This window comes from Ostrea edulis, chromosome 5 (genome assembly GCF_947568905.1).
Source record: "Ostrea edulis chromosome 5, xbOstEdul1.1, whole genome shotgun sequence".
Classification (NCBI taxonomy): Eukaryota; Metazoa; Mollusca; class Bivalvia; order Ostreida; family Ostreidae; genus Ostrea; species Ostrea edulis.
The window spans coordinates 66,477,345-66,498,783 of NC_079168.1; the positions used below are offsets into that span (position 1 = coordinate 66,477,345).

At 36.9% G+C, this 21,439-nt stretch overlaps 1 protein-coding gene across 5 annotated transcripts in view; it reads left to right on the top strand.

The window, feature by feature from the left end:
* Nucleotides 1–21,439, top strand: part of LOC130054680 (transport and Golgi organization protein 1 homolog) — a 31,633-nt gene that overhangs the window by 8,360 nt on the left and 1,834 nt on the right. For 3 of the 5 annotated variants that reach the window (XM_056165161.1, XM_056165165.1, XM_056165166.1), the window contains 21 exons: nucleotides 896–3,273; nucleotides 3,760–3,888; nucleotides 4,023–4,056; nucleotides 4,995–5,083; nucleotides 5,504–5,581; nucleotides 7,037–7,147; nucleotides 12,058–12,129; nucleotides 12,968–13,072; nucleotides 13,167–13,198; nucleotides 13,290–13,380; nucleotides 13,904–13,991; nucleotides 14,455–14,504; nucleotides 14,728–14,818; nucleotides 15,917–16,055; nucleotides 16,214–16,315; nucleotides 16,690–16,750; nucleotides 18,113–18,148; nucleotides 18,788–18,855; nucleotides 18,968–19,053; nucleotides 20,148–20,223; nucleotides 20,729–21,153. In XM_056165161.1, coding sequence (XP_056021136.1) covers nucleotides 896–3,273; nucleotides 3,760–3,888; nucleotides 4,023–4,056; nucleotides 4,995–5,083; nucleotides 5,504–5,581; nucleotides 7,037–7,147; nucleotides 12,058–12,129; nucleotides 12,968–13,072; nucleotides 13,167–13,198; nucleotides 13,290–13,380; nucleotides 13,904–13,991; nucleotides 14,455–14,504; nucleotides 14,728–14,818; nucleotides 15,917–16,055; nucleotides 16,214–16,315; nucleotides 16,690–16,750; nucleotides 18,113–18,148; nucleotides 18,788–18,855; nucleotides 18,968–19,053; nucleotides 20,148–20,223; nucleotides 20,729–21,153 — 4,341 coding nt within the window. Of the gene's footprint in view, nucleotides 1–895; nucleotides 3,274–3,759; nucleotides 3,889–4,022; nucleotides 4,057–4,994; nucleotides 5,084–5,503; nucleotides 5,582–7,036; nucleotides 7,148–12,057; nucleotides 12,130–12,967; nucleotides 13,073–13,166; nucleotides 13,199–13,289; nucleotides 13,381–13,903; nucleotides 13,992–14,454; nucleotides 14,505–14,727; nucleotides 14,819–15,916; nucleotides 16,056–16,213; nucleotides 16,316–16,689; nucleotides 16,751–18,112; nucleotides 18,149–18,787; nucleotides 18,856–18,967; nucleotides 19,054–20,147; nucleotides 20,224–20,728; nucleotides 21,205–21,439 lie in introns of all 5 variants that reach the window. The other 2 variants (XM_056165162.1, XM_056165164.1) reach the window with 2 other exon arrangements.

The following is a 21,439-nucleotide window of genomic DNA, read 5'->3' on the forward strand; positions in this document are numbered from 1 at the left end:
TTGGGTGCATATTTGGCAAGTGAAAGTTTGGCGGAAAGCTATATAACCGCTAAATTAGCCAAATTTATCACCCCGCAGAAAAAAACCGCTATACAGTATATCAAGAACTGCCACGGTGGTCTAAAGGTAGAGCATTTGCCCCGCATGCAGAAGGTCAGAGTTTGAATCCCGGCTGCAACAGACCAAAGTCATTATAACAGGTAGTGACAGTTCCATCAACAAACGCTCTGCATCAGGTGTGAATGTCACAAGTCCTTGGAGATGACCTTAAAAACGGATGTCCCTTGTCACAGTAGCCCTTGACCAGTATTGGTGATGTCTCCATATGAGTGAAAAATTCTCAGGAGGGACATTAAACAAGATACAATCAATCAATACTAATATATTAAATAACAAGCATAATACTGTTTTACCTACTAGAAAGCAAACATAACAATTTAAAAAAATTATTTAGAAAAATCTTTTTCTCTTTCAAAATCACTTTATAAGTTTTTTGTCAAACTTGAACTCTTCATTTAATTTCTCTCTCCCGCTTTCTCTCTCAATATGTTTTTACTATGATTGATTTTGTATTTCCTCTGCTTTATGATTTTACGATATTGCTTTTTCTGTGTTTTTGTGATATAATAGCTTTTTCTGTGATTTACTGTGTTTATATGATATAATAGTTTTTTCTATGATTTTATGATATTGTTTTTTTTTATTTATTTCATGATATTGATCTTACTGAATTGACCCAAAGCTAGAAATTTCTTTTTACCTTGAAAAAAAAAAAATGAGATGATCCACGTAGTTGTTAACTGCTGTTAATTTGGATAATGAATATTTATATATTGTTAGACTTGGTACATTGTATATTGAAATAATGTTCACTCTATGTATTTCTTTATTTCAGAATTAAACAAAATGTTGGAGGAAGGAGCTAAAGGAAAACAAGCAGAATCATTGGAAGATGTACCCTCTACAACTTCAACAGAAAAAACAGACTCATCTGGCACAGATTTAGAACAAAAACAATCTTTAAAGGTAGATGATGGTGTTAAAGCAGATGAAAAATCAGAGGAAATGAAGGTAGCAGGTTTACTGAAGGAAACTTCTGATGATGTCAAAGCTTTGCCTGAGGATCAGAAAACATCAGAGAAAGATGACACGGAGATAGCAGATGAAACTGAAGTTGGGAATGGGGAAAGTATCACTGACATCAAACAGGAAGTGGTGGAGAATGCAGGGAAGGAGGTTGACAGTCAGGTTTCTGGTGGTTTAGCTGTGGAGCCTTCCCTGACTGACAAAGATGGTCCACCAACAGGTCAGGGGAATACTGAAGCAGGGATTCAGCCGTCGTCTGTGATACAGGACAAGAAGGAAGAGAACATGCTGCAGAATTCATTTACAGTGGAAGGAAGCGCCTCCCAGTCAGAGGAAAAGGCTGGCAGCAGTTTAAGCACTCCAGGACTGACTGAGATCCCATCCTCAGTAACTGAGGCTTCCACAGTTGATTCAATCACACAGCAGACGGTCATGGAGGGCTTCACTATCATTGATGGAACCCCATTCCCCTTGGATATGTTTGATGATCCCACTCCTACAGGAGATGTTGCAAAGCCAACGGAGTCAGAACTGTTGTCCTCCACATCCTCTCAGCAGTTCACTTCATCTGTATCAGTGGATGAGCTGGTCAAGTCTGAATCAACAGTGGATGTGACAAAACAGACCACTGCTCAGTCTGATATAGTGACCAAACCTCTGGAACAAAGTCCCGACTCCTCTCTTCTGCCTACTCAAACTGAAACAATGATGAAGTCTCTAAATATTGATACTGGATCATCAACTGATATTGTTCCAACACAAACTGAAGCAGTTGCCGAGTCCTCAAGAGTCAACCAAGACTCCTTGAAAGTGACATCAGAATCAGCACATTCTAAAGATTCTGTTCCTGAGGCTAGTGAGCAGGACAGAGACAAACACACTGAAGTGCACATAGAGGAAGCAGTTAAATCTGAAGATTTGACGGACTTGGAGAAAAGCAGCCTTACTATGGACGGTAAAGTAGAGGATGTCCCAAGTGAAGGTAGTGAAGAAAGCAAAGAGGAAAAGGATAAGGCTAAGGCAGACAATACCCAGAAAAATGGTGTAGAGGTGGATCAAACTGAAACAAAAACAGAGGAAAATTCTGAAAATGTCACAACTGTTCAAAAAGAAGTGGAAGGCGGTGAACAAAAGCCATCTGAAACACTGACACAAAACAATGAAAAACCAGATCTGTCGGCTCTAAAGTTTCTGGATGATGAAGATACCAGTCCTGATTCACCAAGTGATGATGAGAATGTGAAGGAAATGAATGTTCCAACTGAGGAAATTAAGACAAAGGAAGAGGGAAAACAGTCCCAGATGGGGGATGAAATGACTGATAAACCCATCCAGGAGAAGACGACAGCTTCAGCTGTGCCATCCACCTCCCCTGTAGAACAACTCATGTCTTCCATGGAAAGTGAATACAGTGTAGACAGCAAGGAGATTATTGACAACACAAGGAATACTGCAGTTGTTGGGGACCATCAGAATGCCACTCGGACAGTAGTAGACACTGAAAACCTTAAGATTGATCTTCCCTCCACTGTGGATGCTTATGCCACAGCCGACTTCCTGTCTAGGAAACCATTGTCACATGAGCCTCACAAACTCCAGGATTCTGTGAAACAAGAGGGCAAGGCAGAAGAAGCTGTAGTGGCTGTTGAAGCTGGTGAGGAAAATAAGGATGCAGTTACACAGGCCCCTCCTGTGTCAACAACTCAGAAAGAGGCGGAGAAACCATCATCTACAGACACAGGGAATGTAGAAGACAATAAACAGGAAACAGTCACTGAAAGCCCATTTGTATCAACTACCCAGCCAGGTTCCAGTGAGGCAGAAATTCCTCCTCCACCTACAGAATCCAAAGATTCCACTACACAACCCAGCACAGCTCAACCACCAGGAGAGGAAAGTAAAGGACCGGAGGATACATCAATTCCAGAAAGTACTCCTGACTCTGTTACTACTCCAGATTCTGTTATGTCCACTCAAGACATACAACCCTCCTTAGCAGAGACAGCTGGTGTTACCTCAGAGGCATCGACACAAGGCGACCAAGCTGACACCGACTCCTTTAGTCAGTCGGAGTTTTTGTCCAGGAAGATCAATGATGCTGACCTGGAGGAGAAGGAAGATTTGGCTTACAAAGCTGAGAGGCCATGGATGAAGAGTGACCAATTCCTGAAGTGGTTCATCACCAAGGTATGCGTACTGATTGTTGTAAATACAGTTGAACTTTGGCATCTCGAACACCAATATGTCAAAGTGATTTGGATGTCCCTAACACTTATTCTTTAAGTATTTTACCCTCGATATCTCAAATCTTTGGATACATCGAAGTTTTTTCTTGTTCCCATCAAGTTTGAGATAACGAGGTTTGACTGTATAATGTAAAGTATGTATTTCATCTTGTATTGTTTGGGGATAAGAGGGAGACAGTAATGTAATGTTTTTCTACTCTCTTCTAAATTATGATTGTGGAAAAATTGTTTTGAGCCTAAACAGAAACTAAAAATTCCTTATCTTTTGCGAAGGACATGCACATTATTTCATGAATTTACATTCATAGGTGAATTGTGAGAAAGAAAATTGCAATTTTAGAATTTAGACCATGATAATGATTAATAATTGATAACGAATGAAGCAGGTGTTCTGGAGTAGCCTCTAAGTAAACAATTGTTTTCACAGCTTCCCCCATCAGTACAGGCTCTGCTGGAGCAGGAACCACTGGGTCTCTCCCCCCAGATGGCAATTCTGGTCACCATGGTTACCCTCACATCACTGGTGGTTGTCACCTGTTGCAGTGTAATTTGTGGGGTATGATGTAATTTATTCTATTTCAGCAATACAGAAAAAAAAAAATGATTTTAAGGCTTCTATTTAAAGTAAAGTTTTCATTTTTAACTTTTTTTTTCGAGGTAAAAGAATATAAATGTAATTTCTTATTGCAGGGAGGCAGAAAATCAAAAAAGCAAGACCCTGTAGGTAAGATGTACATGTACTGGATTCAACATAATCAGCTGAAACTTCTGAATATCAATCAATTTTGGAATATACCATATAGCGGGTTTTTTCACTGGTCTAAAAGAACAGGGTACGATTGTATATATAAAAAGGCCCAAAAATGTTCCCTCAATAAAATGTGTCTGGAATTAACCTTAATCAGCGTTTTAAGAAAGTTACTGTAGAATATATGCCAGGTATACTATGTCAACAAAATCAGAATGATATTCCTAATTCAATAGCATTATGACATCATGAATAAGACATTTCCCACCTTTTTTTCAACATAAGCCTGAAAACTGTCAAATGTCATACAGATTGTTGCTCAGGAAAAGATGTGCGCATTTGTCAAGCAAAATGAAAATGATATATATTGTGTATAATTATAAGATGAAAAACATGCTTGAATATGAATTTGCTCGACGCATGCGCTGTATGTTTTCTGAAAGGAAAACCACCTGAATTTGTGGATATTTTTGTTGAAAATGGCATTTTTGCAATTTTATGCCAACCTTAAGCTCTCGTCATATGACACAAATCATTTTGCTGATCAAACTGAGCGGGTTTGGGGTTTGCTAATCTATTCCTTATTTGAATGCCAGGGTTTGAGCTGTGAAATCATCGATATTTTGGGCCAGATGACTTTAGAAACTGTACCTACTTCTTTGGCGATTTCCTGGCTCATAGTTATGCTAATAATTTTAACAGAATAAATTTAGCAAACAAGGAGGAGTTATCTCTCTTGCAAATACTGACGTCGCAATTGGGTGCATATCTGGTGAGTGAAATTTTGGCAGAAAGCTATCTAACCGCTAAAATAAGCCAAATTTATCACCCTGTGGAAAAAATCTGCTATATGGTAGTAGCAGGTACTTTCTAACCATGTTGTAAGACTTACTGTATGTTGTTTGTACATGAAGTTGTTGTTCGAGGCTTGGAAGAGAAGTTATTTATTGTTACCAAAGAAAAGGAGAATTTAGAGGATGAACTTCAAGTTCTCCAACAGAAGGTAGGAATGAATTTCAAAGACACATGCACTGTTTGTTAATAGATTTTTATTTGGGTGACAGTGTCTATGAATTTATTTGAATTTGCTAAAAAGTAGTATCTAGATAATGTGTTCAATCAGTGCTTTTCAAGCAAAAAGTTTACACACAAGTTATTTATGAAGCTTTTATTTATGGAAATAAAATACTCACACTACCAAGTCAGCAGACAGTGGTATCATCCCAGATGAACAGCAGTGTTACATGCTACACTATGTGTCTTAATGCTGAACCATTTGTCACAATACACAAAATGTCATACAAAATGGAAAGAGTGACTCAAAAAGATTTTGGTCTGAGCGATATGTGTACATTGCTACTTGTGTACAATATTTCATTAAGTGATGAATTTTACATGATCTGATTTTTTTGTTGTTGATAAGATACAAGATATTGAAGAGGATAGTAAATCCACGCAGTCGTCTGTTGGGGATATTCAGAAAGATCGACAAACTTTACAGGTACAGCAGGCTTATTTTTACTCACATCCAGGGAAGAGACAGTAAATCTTGTCCATTCGTAAGTCTGGCCCAAAAGTTTGCCATTTCATATACTTCAGGCAACATATTTGGCATTTATATGTGCAGTACATGTATGTTTAGATGAACTGATGCCCCCTGCAAAAATAGTATGTAGTATGGGAACCCAGTTGTGACTACAGAGTATCCGTGATTAGTCTAATCTAGTATGGGAACCCAGTTGTGACTACAATCTAATTAAAATCAGATCCTAAGATACGCTCACAATCGCTACATTAAGATCTGACATAACCCCATAGGAGGTCAGATCTGCATGACCTTTTGCTTGGAATATTCATAAGAACTATCAGCCAGTCAGATTGCGCCATACAAACAATGATGGTTATTTAGGCAGTTCCCGGCAATTCGTAAATAAGTTGCAGTAATCTCTCTCCCACGAAGTATATTCCACATTTATAAAATTGTTTTTTCTCCCATAAGGAATTTTAAACTTTCGCAATAATGCCTAAGCTATTCCTTGCATTCAAACAACGAATTGTACGATGTAAAATACACCCAAATTACATTAATTGTGAAATGCAATTTATGTATGAATAGGGTTGAGTACGATTTGAAAAATTTTCAAGTTCGTTTACTTAAATATTGTGATGTCACATCTACTTGGGATGTATTTTCTTTCAAACCAAACATTCGCAGCCATTTTCCTTGAATTGTGAACACCGTTGATTTCATATGTGACGCGCTGATTGGCTAACATAAAGTTCACATGAACATGACCCCTAGTTGGGTTATGTCAGATCTTCTTACGCAGAGTATACAGCACGGATCTAAGAAGTCTGATTTTAATTAAATTGGTTGTGACTACATAGTATCTGTGATTAGTCTAATCTAGGTTTTGTAGTACATTGACTTCCTACATCTTGTGATTTGCTATCTGTAATTACTGTAAAGACGGTTACCATATTTACGCTGGGGGTTAAGAACACGTTTTTCCATGTCCAACGATACACGTGGGGGGAAAATATACAGTAACTGAATACATGTATGATATACAGTGTATACATCAACTATTTATAACTATATGTGTCGGGGTGAAATTTACGCACGTATTACGTGGCTGTAATTAGTGTAAATTTTCCCCATGCGTAAATAACCACTTTCACAGAAGTCTAATCGCTGTGTAGTATCATCCAAAATTTTTGTACTACATCAACTTTGTACATCTCCTGCAGTAATATGCATTGGTGTGAAATAAAACAAGAGAACCAGATCAGGCAAATGATTGTGTTTATTATTCACATGTATGTAACACACACAATACCTTATGTACAAGTGTCTGGGGTGAATATAAGCTGTAAATCAAGCTTCACATTTGTGAGTTTTACATGAAAGAATGATGATATATAGCACTGACTGTGAATATTTTGTTGCTTACAGCTTCACAACAATTCCCTCAGGGAACAAGTGGAGAGTCTGACAGAGGAGAACACTGTGATACAACAGGAACTGAGTCAGAAGACAAAGGAACTCAGATCTAAAGACAACCAGGTACCCCTCATTGACCCGTACAGGGAACTCAAAAGTTTCCGAGTCCTGTACAGGGAACTCAAAAGTTTCCAAGTCCTGTACAGGGAACTCAAAAGTTTCCAAGTCCTGTACAGGGAACTCAAAAGTTTCCAAGTCCTGTACAGGGAACTCAAAAGTTTCCAAGGCCTGTACAGGGAACTAAGTTTCCAAGTCCTGTACAGAGAACTCAAGTTTCCTTGTCCTTTACAAGGAACTCAAAAGTTTCCAAGTCCTTTACAAGGAACTCAAAAGTTTCCAAGTCCTGTACAGAGAACTCAAGTTTCCAAGTCCTGTACAAGGAACTCAAAAGTTTCCAAGTCCTTTACAAGAAACTCAAAAGTTTCCAAGTCCTGTATAGAGAACTCAATACAGGGAACTCAAAAGTTTCCAAGTCCTGTACAGGAAACTCAAAAGTTTTTCAAGTCCCTGTTTTTACTGTCGGACATTTTGTTTCTCAGTAATCTCAATGAGTTTGCTTTTTTGATCAATATTTGTAATCTGTGTGTGAATGAGTATTTGTAATCTGTGTGTGAATGAGTATTTGTAATCTTTGTGTGAATGAGTATTTGTAATCTGTGTGTGAATGAGTATTTGTAATCTGTGTGTGAATTTAAAACGTGTATGCATTTTACATTATTGATTTGGGAACTATTGGACTCATAATACTATTAAAGGTAAAGCCACAAAATGTGAAATAAAATTCATTTTTGAGAACAACACTTTAATCAATTGAAGATTAATAGAATCCTTCATTAGTACGAGTGTGAGATAGGGAAATTCCACCGAGGGGACAAGATTCGCAGTCTTGGACGAGGCTTTGCCGAGTCCTAGACAGTGAATCTTGTTCCAGAGGTGGAATTTCCCTATCCCACACGAGTAAATAATGAAGGATTATTTTTCTCACATTTTAACTACAGTTTAGTGCATAAAATTAGGAGCTTTCAGAAAATTTTAGATTATCAAAATCCTCATTTGAACTTCGATGCAAAAACTAATTAGATAGGCAGAAAGAGCATACCCGAAAATGGTTTACACTGTAAGTGTAAACTAAAAATCCCAAGGTTGTCCACCAGAAAGCTATACTGCATTAAAATTTAAAGATAACAATGCAAAATATTTTTACTTCACTGTGTAACGTAAATCTTCACCGTGTAACGTAAATCATAAAAAATATATGACGTCACAATCAAATGACGTCGCAGCAGTGTGAGACAGAAAAATCTCACATGGCTGTCTCACATGGGTAAAGTCGATCTCACACTGGTGATAATGTGAGAAATATACATGTACAATCATTTTCATATAGTGCAAATTAAAGTTTAAGATATTTACATATACAATCATTTTCATATAGTGCAAACACAGGAACTTGTTTCTGTAAATGACTTATGACCTCTGTATACTAATAACAACGCAAGGTACCTAGCTTCAAATGACACAGAATGGCACCCCCTGAGAATGTCGGTCTTTTGAGCCTCCGGGGAATATGCGATGCAAATGTATTTACTACCGTTGTATTGTACAATCATTCAACTTAAAAACCATGTATGACATGACTGCATTCATTGCCTCTTATCGCCGAAAACTGCAACAAATCATGGATTTAACGTTTTATACCACGAAGTGCTATGTACTGATACCGCGCAGAATACGTGGGCGATTTTGACTGGCTAGCACGCTCTTCTAAAATTATGTTTGGAATTCTTTAGAGTTATTTATAGAAAGATAAAGCATCAGAGATGAATTAAAAATAACAGGCAAAATGATGATTTTAAAGGTGACCATTAACCACAGTTGATCTTATTTTATATAATTTAGTTACTAACATTAGGGGGGAAATGCTACAAAAAATAAAGGGGACTCCATCCCCCCATATTTTTTTTTTCCACAGACACCTGATAACTATAACCCCCCCCCCCCCCTTTCTGATTTTTTTTTTGCGGTGACAATTCCTCCAAAATGTGTGGATTCCTTGTCTCTCTCAACCCAATTTCGATTGATGTAGTCATTTCACGCTTTTCACAAGCTTTAGAGATTGGCCTTCTACTGGACTGGTATAATAAAATATACTTATTATAAACAGTATAAGGCAAGTATAAGGCTTACAAAAAGCATGTTTATGATAACATAAATCCAAATTAGGATGGAATAGACGGGGAATCCACACATTTCGGAGAAATAATCGCCGCCCCAAAAAATCAGAAAGGGGGGGGGGGGGGTGTCCATACTTCAGATGCCTGTGAATTTTTCCATATCAGCACAGATCCATAATATTAGGGATGCGGGGGAGGGGGTTCGCTGGAGAAGTTGGAAGTTGCACATGGCTTGTTTAAATTTCCTGACAGACAATGATAAAAATATAATAGTCCATGATAAAGATCTTCAGAACCTTAATTAGTGTGTGTTGTGTGGGGGTGGGGGGGGGGGGGGGGGGGGGGGGGGGGGGGGGGGGGGGGGGGGGGGGGGGGGGGGGGGGGGGGGGGGGGGGGGGGGGGTATAGTGTTCGTCATTGCTGTCTCAATTTTTTCCCCTCAGGCTGGGAGGTGGGGGTCATTCTTTGCTCCAGGGCTTCAATTTATAACTTTCAAGCTTACATGCATTAATATCTTCTCATTCACTACTACAATCTAATTAAAATTAGATCTTTGATCCGCTCATGCAATCGGTAGCGATTGCATTAGCGGATCAAAGATCTAATTTTAATTAAATTGTCACTACTACATAGTACTCTCAAAAATAGTGGAGGGGCCATTCTCGCAATATATCTGCATTTGCATGCATGAAAATAACAGTTAATGTTCATTGTCAATTAAAAGGGTTGGCCAGTCACCTCCGAAAAACATTGATATGTGCCTGCAGCGTTCTTGGTACTTATGGTGGGTTTCATAAAACTTCAATGTAACAACAGGTACTTGTCACATCAATACATACCACAAAGTCAATAACACATCACTAAAAAACTTTCCTTGCTCTATTTTGCATACTTCCAAATAATCTTTTATCTGTATTTTCTCTGACTTTCCATAGATCTGCATGAAACATGCAATTGGCAGAAATATTTCTCATACTAGTTAACGAAGTTGTATTTACAGTAAGTCATAATTTCATCAGAAATGATTCCGACACGAAAATATTTTTAAATCTGCACTTGGAAAGTCTTAGCTTCTATCTTCTGATGACATGTAAAATCCCGAAACTTACGAACAGCTTTGGTTTTTTTGAGTAACTAAAAATAGCGTACAGCGTCTTCAATTCAATTATTGTGATAATAAAACAATGAGACTTTATTTTTCAACACAACGAATATACAATTTTCATTCTGTGCGGTATCAATACATAGCACTTCGTGGTATAAAACGGAAAATCCATGTTTTGTTGCAGTTTTCGGCGATAAGAGGCAATGAATGCAGTCATGTCATACATGATTTTTAAGTTGAATGATTGTACAATACAACGGTAGTAAATACATTTACATAGCATATTCCCTGGAAACTCAAAAGGCCGACATTCTCAGGGGGTGCCATTCTGTGTCATTTGAAGCTAGGTACCTTGTGTTGTTATTAGTATACAGAGGTCATAAGTCATTTACAGAAACAAGTGCCTGTGAGTGCAAATTAAAGTTTAAAAGGGAAGGCAACCCAAAAAAAATTTACATGATAAATGTTAGGATTAGTTATATGTTAGAAATTTGTTATACTATTTTGTTGAAGCCTAGATAAGCTTCAGTACTAATTTGAAAACGTTAGAAATTGAAATCCCTGCTATCTATAGAGGCTGCTATGATGTGGAACTCTTTTGTATTCAAGACCACAAAAATCAATGATTTTGATGTCACGCCATCTATTCCGGTTTTGATGAGATTCTAAGATCATCAAAGATGTGCATGTGGTAGATTTTATGAATAAATAGGTGGATGCCTTCCTTTCAAGCAGTTAATTACACTAATGCGAAGGGGAGATGTGAAAAAAGTTTTTTTCTCTCGAAATTCCTAACCCAACCAAGTCATCTGAAAATAAAACAGTATGTAAACTGTGGATCCATCATTTGCGTTATAATAAGTTGAGGTTCGAGACATTGGTATGATGAAATAAACCGGAACCGATGGTGTGACGTCATAAATTAAACTTCAATGGCCGCTCTCTTAGCGGCGGGTAATTTAAAATATATGATAGATGAATATTAATTTAATCGTTAAGCAAGGATTTTTGTTGTTAAAGACCGTCAATTACGATTTCAGTAAGTAATACTTTATTCATAAAAGCAACTATGTGGTTAGAGTTGCCTTTCCCTTTAAAATATTTACATGTACATTCATTTTTGTATAGTGTTGTTTGTTCACACCACAACTTCTTGACCATTAAAACTAAGAATAGCTTCAAGACAAAAATAGATTTTGTGTATACCCTTGACTTGTTAGTATCACACAAAAATTTAGTGACATTTTGAATCTTTTTTATGAATTGTATTGACCTATCAGTATTTTATGAGATACATATATATCAAAATTTGACTTGAGTCTTTGATTTGCGGCTATTCTCAGTGTATGGTCACAAAGCCATGGCTCCTCAGGATGTACTGCAAAAGGAGTTTTATACGGTTACCAAGTTTTCAGGAAAATTCCTTAAAAATTAGTCCAACAACATGGTTACAATTTGTCAGAATGATTGTGTATATTGAGTCTTATTTACCTCATGAACCTAGGAGAAGACTTAACAAATATAGGTTTATATTTTTAATAAAAATAGAAAAATGTTTTTCTTGTGAACAAGATTTGCATATTGCTGAATTTTCTGTACAGCCATCTTCATGTAGGTAAGATGTAAATTTGTTCAAGCTTTCTAAGTGCAAGGCAACTTGATGAATAGTATGACCCATGGCAGTCTTGTTTTTAGTTGAAAGAGGCGGAGAAACAAATCAAACAAAAGGATGACAAGTACAACAAGATGAACGAAAAGTTGAAAGAAGTGAGTATAATTCTCTGCATGTAGAAAACTAGAGAAGGTGCTCTCAGCTACAGGTACTTTGGAATTTTCTGCAAACTAATGAGCCTCAGCTATTATTGAACTTCCTGCAAACTAATAAGCTTTTTCCGTTTAAACTGTATTTATTTCAAAGAAACACAAACATGATAAGTACATATCATTAGAATTTTTGAGATTGGAAAACAAGTGCACATGCACTTATATCAATTCCTCTCTCGCTATTATATGTTAACAAAAGGCGATTACATTTTGATAAGCTTTTTTTAAAGTCCCCTACCGACGAACTCAAAGGGGACTATAGGTCTGCACTCCGTCCATCTGTCTGTCTGTCCGTCAATCCTGCAAATCAGTTTTCCGGACTTTTTAAAATTGCTTTGAGATATTCATTTGATATTTGGTACATTGCTTACAGATTGAGTTCAAATTTCGTCTTTGTCCGTTGAGTTTTCACTAAGTTATGGCCCTTAGAAAAATAACACAAATTGTCCATTTTCCTTAATTTTTTGTTGTTGTTGTGCTTACAGATATTCATTTGATATTCAGTACATCATGATTGCTTTGCCATAACAAGTTACAGATCGATTTTGAAGTTTTCCTGGTCTAGTCTTTGTACCTGAATAGTAGTTGATTTCCAACCATTCCTATCCTGGTTTCCCAATCTTCCCTTTTTATACCATGTGTTAACCTTAGTCTCATAATGAACTTTGAAGATTGTTGTGGTCTTATAATTTTTGCCTCCGGTAGGGGACTATGTATTGCTGTGCAATACTCTAAGAATTCTTGTTGTTTTTGACATTTGATGTATACACTTGTTAAACAGGCTAACAAAGAGATTCAGGAGAAATCGGGGGAAATGAAAACTTTGAAGTCCCAAGTTCACAGTCTCACAGACCAGGTGTCTCATCTAGAAGCTAACAAGTCACAGGTAAGCACTGGGCAGAGCTTCAGTAATAACACCTGGATGTACTGATGTTAACAGCTCTCAGCACGGTTTGTTTCACTATTCTTTTATTTTTCAGTTGAGTGAAGAGGCAAATGTTTGGAGTGAAAAGTAAGTGATGAAGTTAATGAGTAAGTTACTTGCATCTTATTCATACTAGATGGTATTATGCTTTGACGTGTTTGTATTTCCTGCTCTACAGAGTGAAGGAGCTGACTGAACAACTGGACGATGTAAAGGAAGAAGAGAAGCAAATGGCCGAAGACCTAGCCTATAAAGAAAATGAAATAGAGGTAGGTTACCATAGATACAGATCCATTTGTCTGTTCTTCCAGTGTGAACACATCTTCGGTAAGAACTTTGACATGATCATTGAAGGTGGTGACTTGGTAAATTCGTTGACAGTATTCTTCAGAATTTCTAATGGTTCTTGATAAACTTAAGAGGAATAACACACAAGAGAAATTTGATATGGATGAAAAGTGGAGGATATGTACAATGATATTTTGAATTTGAAAACTTTTAAAAATTTACTTTATTTAACCAAAAAATGCAGTTTTAGTAAGAAGTAATCCAAAAAAATTTCAAACCCCAGCTGGACTTGAATCCGTAATTCACAGATCAGCAGTCATCATAACCTACTGAGCTACCCAGCTAGGCAATATACGAATATGACTGATATTTATATTTTCATTCATGTGTATAAAGGAAAACGACCATTATGACAATGTAGTATACCTTCTTAAGAGGAGTTTTGAATATAAATGGTCTTGTACTTGTAAATTGTGAATGAAGATGACTAGTTTTGGATTTCAGGTTTTGAGGGACTGCTTCCTCCAATTGAAGGCCTTCGAGGACCAGGGTGTGGAGGAGGGAGAGGGGGAGGAGACCAGGGATGAGACAGGTAAACCTCAGTGACCACCACCATAAACAATGTATAAATAGGACTGCCTTTGGAACCACTGCATAAAAGTACTTTTACAGGGCTGTCTTTGGGACCATCACATTAAGGTATTTCTGGGTATGTTGGGTTAGGCTGGTGACCATCATGAAGAAGTACTTGTATAAGACTGTGTGAAGGGAACTCAAGTGATTAGTTTTCATATTGGGCTGCTTGGGAGACCACCATATAAAATTTTCTCTTATGCAGCTGCCTTGGGAGACCACTGCATAAAAAGTTTTTTATATGCAGCTGCCTTGGGAACCATGATTTAAAAAGCATTTGTATAGAGCAGTTCAGCATTGAGAGGGTTAAGTCACAGAATCTATGGCAAGCAAGTAACCCTCAGGGTGTACAGCATAAACAGTATGAATGAAAATGGGCATTACTAGGGGCAAAACGTTTCACAAAGTTTTCTGTTTTCTAGATTCTGGAAACATCCAGTCCAAATTAAAGTCCATGATTGATGTGTCGCAGGTACGTGTGCAAAAATCAAAAAAAAAAAAAGCATTTCGTAAAGTATGTCTTTAGATGATCATTTCATAAAGTCTGTCTTTAGATGATCATTTCGTAAAGTCTGTCTTTAGATGATCATTTCGTAAAGTCTGTCTTTAGATGATCATATCGTAAAGTCTGTCTTTAGATGATCATGGTTTTGTACTAGTAATTACAGTTGAGTTTTTGATTTGTTTGTTTGAAGGTATCGGCCAAACTAAGAGCCACAGAGGAGGAGAAGCGGTCAGTAGAAAACAGGCTGGACATAGAAATGCAAGGCCGCAGGGACATGGAGGGTACGTCTGTAATGAAAAAAAATGACACTGACCTAGTTATTTCAATAAGGAAAACTTAATCTGGTCATTAGGGGATATGTCTGTAATGATAAACAATGATATAGACCAAACTATTTCAATAGGGTTAAGTAGGTCATTAGAGGGTAGGTCTGATAATGATAAAAATTGGTATTGACCTAACTATTTCAATAGGGAAAAGTTAATTTTTCAATAAAGGTACTGTAACAGTGTATGTTTAAATTGATAGAAAATGATATTGACTTGGCAGTTTGTCAAACTGATTAGACATGGAGAGTCTCTGTTTGATGATAGAAAATGATACATGTATCAGCCTAGCTATTCAATTGGGCAATGTTAAACTGGTTAGACATAGCAATATGGAAAATCAAGATAACCTAGCTACAGTATTTCACAATATCAAACTGACCAGAAATGATAGAGAGTGATATTAATCTAACTAGACTGATATGTTGTACGGTGTGACCGCTGAGGTGAGCGAAGCCCATTAGTTCTTGCAACACGACTTATAGGCATTTTATCCGCCTCTTCATTTAATGCGGGAAATATAACGCAGTGGATGTAAACAGTTACATTGTGACGTCATATTAGCTGCAATGTTTTTCTTCTTCTCTTAAACCAAGCAAAAACAAAACGTTTGAAGTTACGAGAAAGCTTGTCTGAAATTTAAAAACGTTTATGGTACTTTCTAAACAATCTAGTTATTTTAATTACGGGTTTGTCAATGAAGTATACCACAGTGACGGCGACATTTTTCCGGAAGCATTATGGGTAATACTCATCTTTTTTCAGCTGATGAAGAGCAAATCACGTGACTCATATGTGTAATCATTGGAGTGAGCTCGTCACGTCGCAGAGCTTCGCTCACTATTAATCTGTCTATTAAAGTAATGTGAATTGTGATTACAGATTCATGTTAAAAAACAGAGAGCTTATTACAAAAAATTTTACTTCGTAAGTTGAAATCTTCACATTGAAGACTACGATAGTGTGCACTGTAGGAAGGAAACACAGTGGTACGTACATGTAGACATGTGATAATCCAGAACGTAGATTTCACTTCTTGTGTTTTTTGTGCAGAGCGTATCCTCGACTTGGAGAGAAGGGCAGAAAATCTGCAGTCAGACAAGATGAAGGCTGAGAGACAAAACAGCGAGGCTCAGACCAAGCTAGAAGTTCTGTCCAATTACTTCAAACAGAAGGAGCTAGAATTACAAAGGTGAGTCAGGTCGTGGTTGTTATCCTGATGGAGAGGATTATGATTTACTGTCTGTAGTTCACGGGGAAAGTTTAACAAATGTATGAGAAACTACCTATGTACTGTGTTATGTACATGTCTCTTCAAGTCCTAGTGGATTTTTGATCTGTGTATTTCAGGGAGTTAGGAGAACAAGAAGCTCTGAAGAAGATGAATATCAACAAGTTAGAAAATTCTGACACAAGAACAAAGATGATGCGGGAAGAACTGGACGGATCAAAGTAAGACCTCTACAAACAAAATCAGTATGATGTACTGGAAATGCTTCTCTCTCTCTCTCTCTCTCTCTCTCTCTCTCTCTCCTCTCTACATGTATATAAATATATACTACTGTATAAACAAAAATATTTTTCCAAACATACATATTTTGTGCTTTTGATGTATTGTTGTTCAAACACATGGACTTGAAGAACTTTTTTATATGGATATGAGGATTCCTTATATGGGTATTAGGACTTTTTATTTGGATATAAGAAACCTTAGTGATAAAGATTAAATTTAGGTGTCCCCAAGAATTCCTTACAAGAAATTTGACTGAACGATGTTTTGTGTAAAAGTCACAAAGTTAAATGAAATTTGAATGATTTTCTTTCAGAGCTCAGATTGAAGATCTGAAACGTGAAATTTTATCAGCGGAGAGGGACTTCCGGTCACAGGTATTGTGTTTGGTTTTTATTTTCGATAAAACAGGTCCCAGTAATACAATGTTTTACTGTTAAAGTGGTTATTTACGCTGGGGGTTAAGTACACGTTTTTCCATGTCCAACATAAAACGTGGGGGAAAATAAGCAGTAACTCAATATAACATATATATTATATCAAATATGTTTAACTATACGCATTGGGGAAATTTACATGCTTATTACTTGACCGAGTAATTAGTGTAAATTTTCCCCATGCATAAATAACCACTTTTAAAGTAGAAGAAATGAATAATCATTATGATAGAATTCAAGGGTCTGTTTTATGAAAGAATTTATGACTCAGTCTTGTCACTAAAGAAATTGCTTGATATGATTTTCTGTTTGACTAGTACTTCTTCCTAATAGATATGCAATAGAGCTTTGTTAATTTTGATGCCAAAAATCTGAAAGCTTCAAGTGTCCAGATTAATGAGGCCCCACTGAATATAGCAATAACAACAAGAGTTTGGGAGTTTGGCTTAGTTGTAAATTCTGTTGTAAAATGGGACCCAGATCAGTGTGGAAACATATATCAGAAGCTATATTTACCAGGCTCGTTAGAAATAATGTACATGTACTAATTACAACTCAGCACACTGTAAATCACTTATTATTAGGAAGACTTTATTTCTGCAAGGTAATGGCATTATATTTTTTATGAGATATATTTGAAGTGAATCATTGGTATGTTACTGTGCTGTACTAAAAATAAAACTCCCTTAAATTTTTGTGTAATATTAGTAACTGAAAACTAATGATTAATTCATTGACTGGGTGGTTCTTCGAATTTGTTCTCTGCTTTCAGCATGTCAACACCTTCTACATGTTTCTCTCTCTTTTATTTATTTTTTACACCTAATTGAAAGCATAATTATCTGTCTGAAATGTACTAAGATAGCCATTATAGGTCACCCCATTCCAGATAGTTCAATTGAAATCACCATAAAAGAAAAGGGGAAGTCACTCTGATTTACTTATAGTTTGTTTTGCGATGTCAGTATTAGAAAAGATTTTGAAAGTAATTCCACATATTCATTTTGAAACTTGTTTTTTATTGAGTATATTTACATTTCATATGGTTAGCTTTGTATTATGCACCTTATCAAGTTTATAATACTACCCCCAAACTTTGCACATGTTTCTATGAAAGTGATCCTTTTTATACAGTAGTACACTTGACTTCCGTAATTTATAGAGAAGAAATAACATATTTTCCATTATGGGAAGATCTTGGATAATTACACATCAATGAAGTCGCGAGTAGAAAGTGATTTATTGTATGAAAACGATCTTATAAAATAAATTAAAAATCTCTTACTATGATTACATTTTCAGATTGCGGCCAATGAAAAGAAAGCGCATGAGAACTGGGTAAGTTTCTTCGATGACTTTATGGTAGAATCTGTTTGTTTCATGTGACACTCTGTGTGTGTTGTGTGTACAATATTTATGTCCAGAAGATTGGTTGGGCATATTTACACGTTTTCTAGTCTGTCTCTTTGTCCACAATTTTAACATGCCCCCCACAGATGAAGTTTAGTGGATTTACTGGAATCGTCTTGTCTGTCCTTTATTTAAACTTTGTGTATATCTTATTCATGTATGAATAATGAAGTGCACCTGCTATTTTGATAAAGATCAAGGAAGTCACGGAATTTTTTTCATTTTGAGGGGAGGGGGTTTTATATTGTCATTGTCCAGAGAATATCTTAGAAACCATTTATTCTTCAAGTAGCACAACTTCTCTCCCTTATTTTACATTTGGGGATAAATTCATTATATCCCTGAATTTTCACTTTTGTTCTTGGCTCGGTTTTTCGAAAGATGGTTTACTTTAACACAGTGTTAACGCAAGCGGCAAACTCGCTTTTGAAAAACAGTTAATCTCATGGTTAACTTTAACACAGAAGTTAACACCAAGATAACACCGTGTTAAAGTTAACCACATTTCAAAAAACCTGGCCCTGGGCAGGATCTACTGTACTAAGTTTATACCTTTTCTACTAACAGCTGGCAGCTCGGGCAGCAGAGAGAGAACTGAAGGAGTCCAGACACGAGGCCTCGGTATTAAGACAAAAGTGAGTGCTGTTTTTGTTCTTGTCCTGGTATCTGTACAACAATTAAGTTAAGATCTGTAAATTAAACACTATGAGTGTGTTCAGTTATTTTAAATTACTTTGTGTAATTCAGGTTAACAGATTTGGAACGCCGCCTGATGCAGGGACCACCTGGTGGGTTAATCAGGCCTGTCCCTTCTCGGGGGATGCCACCACCAGGTAGCAATTTAACATTGTGTAGCACCAGTACAGAGATTATTAGTCTCGTGTCATAGCAGGAGCTGTCCTCTACCAGTACAGAGATTATTAGTCTCGTGTCATAGCAGGAGCTGTTCTCTACCAGTACAGAGATTATTAGTCTCGTGTCATAGCAGTAGCTGTCCTCTACCAGCATCATAACACCATGCACAACAGTCACACATACTGTAGCACGATTTACAAGTCAGTATACACACACATACTGTAGCACGATTTACAACAGTCAGTATACACACACATACTGTAGCACGATTTACAACAGTCAGTATACACACACATACTGTAGCACGATTTACAACAGTCAGTATACACACACATACTGTAGCACGATTTACAACAGTCAGTATACACACACATACTGTAGCACGATTTACAAGTCAGTATACACACACATACTGTACCACGATTTACAAGTCAGTATACACACACATACTGTAGCACGATTTACAACAGTCAGTATACACACACATACTGTAGCACGATTTACAACAGTCAGTATACACACACATACTGTAGCACGATTTACAACAGTCAGTATACACACACATACTGTACCACGATTTACAACAGTCAGTATACACACACATACTGTATACAAATTTAAATTCACTCCCGGTTATTTGCATAGATTCTTGTCTAAAACCAATTTCACACTGCTTGAAATCCATAATTTAGTCTTGGAAACTTTCCATTGACATTTTGGGGAAAACCTGCAACACTTATTTATGTTTTCAAAATTGTCGCTCAGGGACATGTTCACTATTACGACAATGAAAGCAATACTAGCAGTACCGTTATTGTCGAGCCGATGGAGAGGAACCATGTCTAAATGTTATGGCTAGGAGATATAAAATTACAAAAATAACATTTCAGTGAAAATAAAGAATATGCATGAAGTGGTAGCGTCAGTATCAATCTAGCTTTATTGTTTCTTGTACAGATATGATGAAGAAAAAATTCATAGTTTATTTGGATTCAACTGATTTAGGTGTTATGTCACTTGAAAGAAAAAGATGGCATTAATTTAAATCCTTTACAACAATTTATTTTGACAGGTATGATAAATGGTCCCCCTATTCCAGGAATGGAGAGACCAGGGTCAAGAGGCCGTATGCCCCCAGGTGGTCCAAGGTAGGTAACTCACATTGTACAATAATTTGATTTTAGTAGCGAAATGCAATTTGATTGTTTCTTTGATTTTATCAACATTCTTTATATCATATACATGTATATATATAAAGTTGCTGTTAAATCGCACCATACGTTGTCCTACAGTTGCAGTTGACTTCTCCATTTTTGAATTTCCCAATAGAAAATTTCTGTTGTTTCTACAAATATATTTCTCCGTATCATATAAAATTCATATATCCTATATGATTTTTTAGCAAATTATATCAAATTTGTTTTTCTTAATTCAATATCAAAAGGAATGAAAATAATTTCTACTCATTTTACACTCTTTTATACAGTCACCACTTTGAAATTTATAATGTGTAAACGGCCCCAACTTACATTTATGTCATATAAAATGAGTAAAAATTACTTTCATTCCTAAATCATGCCATCAAAGCTGTATTGTAACTCAGATACATGGACTGTTAACACAGTTGTCATTGTTATATTTAAAATGTTCTAGAGATGAGGATTTCCCTGGATCTCCAGGTCCGGATTCGGATAGAAGACCACCCCCTCCCCTGGGTCCCGATGACAGGAGAATCCCTCCCTTCAACCCAGAGGACAGGAGAATGCCCTTCCCCCCGGACGACAGGAGGATTCCACCAATGGAAGGGCCTGATCGCCGACCAACACCCATGGGCTCACGTGTGCCCCTTCCTCACCCGATGGACATACGGTCACCGCCACCTTTTGATAGACGGCCCCCTCCACCTCTGGATAGAAGGTCACCACCTCCTTATGATCGAGGGTTGAGGTTTCCTCCTCCTCCATTAGATCGGAGGTCACCAGGACAAAGAATGTCTTTTCCTCCTGACATGCCTCCTCCTCACCTGCGAGGCCCCCCACGGGGGCCACTTTCTCCTCCTCTTCGGAATGATGGTCAGGGTAATGCATGATACTGGCTTTGGGAAATTTCTCTACTTCATTTCAAATTTGGTAATCTCGAAATTTATTTTCTGTATTATCTATGGCCTTATACAGTATTTTCTCACACTGGGGAAACATTTTGATTTGCAATGATCTGAAGCCGACTTTGGTGAAGGGTTGATCTGCATGAATTACTTCTATTGGATATGGACCATGTTCTATTATGAAACTGATCATGTTTTAATTGTTTTAAAAGGATTTTAAAAAGAATTTGGAATGCAAAATTATTTTCATTCATTTGATA